This window comes from Odontomachus brunneus, unplaced genomic scaffold, assembly GCF_010583005.1.
Source record: "Odontomachus brunneus isolate Ranch 3 - 2012 unplaced genomic scaffold, Obru_v1 Obru_scaffold_028, whole genome shotgun sequence".
In the NCBI taxonomy this organism is placed as follows: Eukaryota; Metazoa; Arthropoda; class Insecta; order Hymenoptera; family Formicidae; genus Odontomachus; species Odontomachus brunneus.
In genome coordinates this window covers 1,724,185-1,728,470 of record NW_022639478.1, presented here as the reverse complement: position 1 = coordinate 1,728,470, position 4,286 = coordinate 1,724,185, and the positions used below count along the sequence as shown (strand labels likewise).

Here is a 4,286-nt window from a genome sequence, read left to right as displayed (position 1 = left end):
CTATAACCCTGCGAACTAGTTAGAGTGGAAAAGGGAAGTATAGTAAGTAAATGTAACCTCGAAACCGTTCCCAAACTGAAAAAAATTCCGGACGTTGTTATATATTAACTAAATGTCTTGTTGTCTCGCTTGTATTATTTAAGTTCATGAGAACACAACTAAATAAGCATTACGATAATAAATTTCACCAGTCCCGTAGTTTCTGAAAGGTCTATAACTACAAAATTTATTTTTTACAGAACGATGTTCTCTAGGAACAGTCATTACTTCTTCTAACTTCATTATGCCCTCTTCTGCTTCATTTTGTGACGCAGTGGTGAAAAAAAACGGACATTTACGATCTTGTGTTGCGCGGAAAATTTTAAACGGTGCACTCCCCGCATTAAATTCTGCTTGAAATGCAATTATGATATTTGCTTCTTTATACAATTGTGTGCGAATATAATCGTCATATGACACACGTGCATTCCCAAGGTATAGTTTCCTGTTTGCTGCGACGCATCTGCCGCAAACATTGTAATATTCATTCCTGTCACAATCCGTTTCTGGTTGAACTAGTATAACTCTTAATTCCATAATTTTCTTATCCAAAGTAAATTCATGGCAAATATGTAAGAAAATCTCCCATGATGGTAAGCCCGCTACATCTGCTGAACTCGCATCTATGATATGTACGATAAAGAAATAACTGCGTCTGAGGCGTCGATTAAAATTATATTCATCTCTATAAATCTGTGTTTCTTCAAATAAATTTGCGAATTCCTTTAACCCGTAGTATAGTGTCAGTGGAGCTGATATATAATTCGACGTTACGTAACAATCCGCATTCCAATCTTTCGACAGTTGATGTTGGTCAACAATGTATCGATTACCAAATGCAGTCATGTTATCAAAACCTTCTTTCATTTTGGAAAATTGTACATTATGTGAATACGATTTTATAAGGTTATTTATACGTAAGATATTCAAATTCAAATGTACCAATAAATTCAAGCACATGAAATCGTGTTTTTCTTTAAAATCCCATTGGTGCTCGTCACAATAATTGGCGGAATAGCAGGTCCTGCAAGTTAGCAGTCCCATCTGTTGGTGACAAATAAGACATGATTTGGCGCACATTATCATCTCTTTCTCGTACGGCATTAGATCACGTGTCATTTTCACCTGAATTCCTTGCATAAATGTCTTTCGAGATGACCTCCATTCATCATCTGAGTTAAAAGGACGAGCGTTCGATTCCAAGTTTTCTGTTCTTGCAAATGGAATAACTGCACAGACTTCCATATGCGAGCTTTGATGCATTATTTGATGCTCCGTGGAACAATAAAAAACCATGTCGCACGAACCACATGGAATTAATTCGCCTGGATTCGGCTTCTTGCAGACATGACAAATATTCGGATTGAAAAACTCATTATAATTATCTTCTGTGTATAATTTATCGAATATGTACAAGCGTTGTCTTACAAACATAATTTATTAATGTAATTGACAGTTATCAAATACTTTAATTGTTATATTCACTTAGAAATAATGCTGGATATTTGAGCGAATATAATAATTCTGTACACGACAATTCTGTACACGAATTCAGTTTAGATGTTCAGTTGATGATAGCCCGAAGGACACTACTAATAGATTTGAATATGTTCTTGAATATTCTGTGATTTGTTGACAATGTATATTATAACTGGCGAAATAACGTGATTTGAATAGCCATTAGCACATACAATGTGTACATGTGTACATTGCGAATATTATGAACTATAAACTGTGCGGCAATTATTCAGCTATCATCCGTACGACACATATATATAATAAATTAATAATAAATAGTTGATATTAAATATACTTACGTAAAAATATATACTATTTACTTATATAAATAAGGTGGTGCATATATATTAATTAATTAATTAATGTTATCAAAGTAATAATTCTATTTTATATGAATATTTAAATTAAGTTTTGAGAAATTCAGTTATCAATTATATTTTAAAATTCCGTTTAATTTTACATTTTGATCTTCCGTTTGCAGTATACAAGCACTCGCACAATGCAGACACAAGTCGTAGTATTGAAGGGAATGCTATACTTGAAAATTTTATCGAAAAGTACTGACTTTCTTCTTCTAAAATTTACTTACTTGGTTAAATAATTTTAATACCAATTTTTATTTTATATATTTAATGTACCCATATTTTCATTTTTAACATACCATCAGATATTGTAACTGAGAATTGTTCTGATATTCTGTTCCGTAAATATATTTCTGTTCTGTAAATATACTTTTTCTAAAAAACAGAGAAATGTTTAAACAAAAATTTGTCTCATCAACCTTCTTATGATATTATTTTACCAATGGATTTGACATACCTCTATTAGTATAAAATATTGTTTTTAATGCATATTGTGCTTTATAGTATAAAACATTACGTACAATATTTTATCATAATTTAACTTTTTTCTTCCTTTCTTTCAATAGGTTGCTGTGTCATTAGATTGATTCGTCCTGTGGTATTTGATGGAAAAATATTTAGATAACGTTATATTTGCAAATACGCAAATGGGCTAAGAGCAATCGAATCCTGTTCACATGTGACATATTAAATCTAACGTTTGCAAGATATCAGTCAAAAATTTTGAGACCTACTACTTTTCTATTTTTGATGAAGACCAGATTGCTTCGACGATAAATCCATACAGTGACGATAATTGAGCTTTGTCCTCTTTTTTGATCATGGTTGCCAACTGCAATTTTATTTAAATCAGTTAGGTAAAATTTTTTATTATATTTATTCCTTTCAACTTGATCGGTACAATTTTTTTTTAATTTCTCGTTTGAGATAGCTTAGATTTTGAAAAACAGGAATTCTTGTGACATTCGTTTATTGCGTACTGATTCCCAAGATCAATTAATGCATATGCAATAAAACCAATGTTATTTGAACAACTGTACCAAAATATCTTTCTGTTAATAATCGTTTTTTACCGAAGATCGGATTTTGGTCATAGACAGCGCGGACATAATATCGAGAATATGAGAAGTATTATTTAGAAACAGTTTTACGATACATCAAAAATGTAAGTTTCCCAAAATAATATTCGCTTCTTTTAAAAATAAATTGTTTAATTTTTTGCGTTTTTAACTATGTTGTACAATCAACATTATCTTTGTTAAAATAAATGTTATACATGAGTATATAGTGATGTTGCATATGAAATATGATAGTGACTCTACAGAAAGTAGAAAGAATCGCGTTTCAAAAATTGAAAAGTTTCTTTTGGACATCCTATAAGTGTCCGTATCAAATGAAATCATACTTGCTTGAATCTTCTTATGGTATTTTATTTTCTTTAACGTAATTTACTTTTCTCAAAGCCATAGCTCTTCTCGTTTCGAAGCCAAAAATTCTTTTTGAGTTTTGAGCTTGACGACATAACTCCGAAGCTACGCGGTTACAGAAATTGACATAATAGATAATTTAATATTGGATTATGGTGTAACTTGTGTACAAAAATGAGCCCGATATCACTGGAGTATCCTACAATACGATAACCGGCCCCTTTAAAAATAATATTTTATATCAATATATAAATATTAGAAAAATCAAATCTAACTCTATATATACAAGTTATAATAAATATCAATAAGCCTTTCTCTGATAATCTCCTTTTTAATATTAAAAGCAAGAGAAAAAAAGGCAATATATTAGGTGTACTACTTTGCTTCCGCCCTTTTTTTTTCCGAAATTCGAGGCTTTATTGTAAAAAACTGGTTATACATTTATGATTCAAAGTATTGTCCATCGCCACTACTTTCTTCCATCTTTTGGGAAGCGTACGAATCCCGCGTCGAAAAAACTAGTCATCTTTTGAGGTGATCCACGAATCGGTCCAATTTTTTACTTCTTCATAAGACCGGAAGTGCTGGTCAGCCAGGCCGTGTGCCATTGATCGAAACAAGTGATAGTCGGAAGAAGCAACGTCTGCAGAATATGGCGGGTGGGGTAGAACTTCCCATTTCAACGTTTCCAAGTATGTCTTGACCACTTTCGCAACATGGAGTTGAGCTTGTCATGCTGCAAAATCACTTTATCGTGTCTCACGTTATATTGCGTCGTTTGTCTTTCAAAGCTTGGCTCAAACGCATCAATTGTGTTCAATACCGATCGCCTGTGATTGTTTCAGTCGGTTTTAATAGCTCATAATACACTACGCCGAGCTGGTCCCACCAAATACAGAGCATGACCTTGGAGCCGTGAATATTCGGTTTGGCCGTCGAC

The 4,286-nt window shown here is 32.5% G+C and overlaps 3 protein-coding genes across 11 annotated transcripts in view; all 3 read right to left on the bottom strand.

Moving 5' to 3' along the window:
* Positions 1-4,286, bottom strand: part of LOC116842921 (serine-rich adhesin for platelets-like) — a 261,954-nt gene that overhangs the window by 138,585 nt on the left and 119,083 nt on the right. The window lies entirely within an intron of this gene.
* Positions 1-4,286, bottom strand: part of LOC116842927 — a 34,124-nt gene that overhangs the window by 15,018 nt on the left and 14,820 nt on the right. For 3 of the 7 annotated variants that reach the window (XM_032812806.1, XM_032812807.1, XM_032812809.1), the window contains exons 2-3: positions 3,325-3,566; positions 2,654-2,751 (exon numbers count right to left, since the gene is read on the bottom strand). Coding sequence is in view for 3 of the 7 variants with exons in the window: in XM_032812814.1 (XP_032668705.1) it covers positions 145-1,473 (1,329 nt within the window). In the remaining 4 variants the exon portion in view is untranslated. Of the gene's footprint in view, positions 1-7; positions 2,295-2,376; positions 2,513-2,653; positions 2,752-3,324; positions 3,567-4,286 lie in introns of those variants that run through there. The other 4 variants (XM_032812814.1, XM_032812811.1, XM_032812815.1 and 1 more) reach the window with 4 other exon arrangements.
* Positions 1-4,286, bottom strand: part of LOC116842929 — a 21,953-nt gene that overhangs the window by 6,742 nt on the left and 10,925 nt on the right. The window lies entirely within an intron of this gene.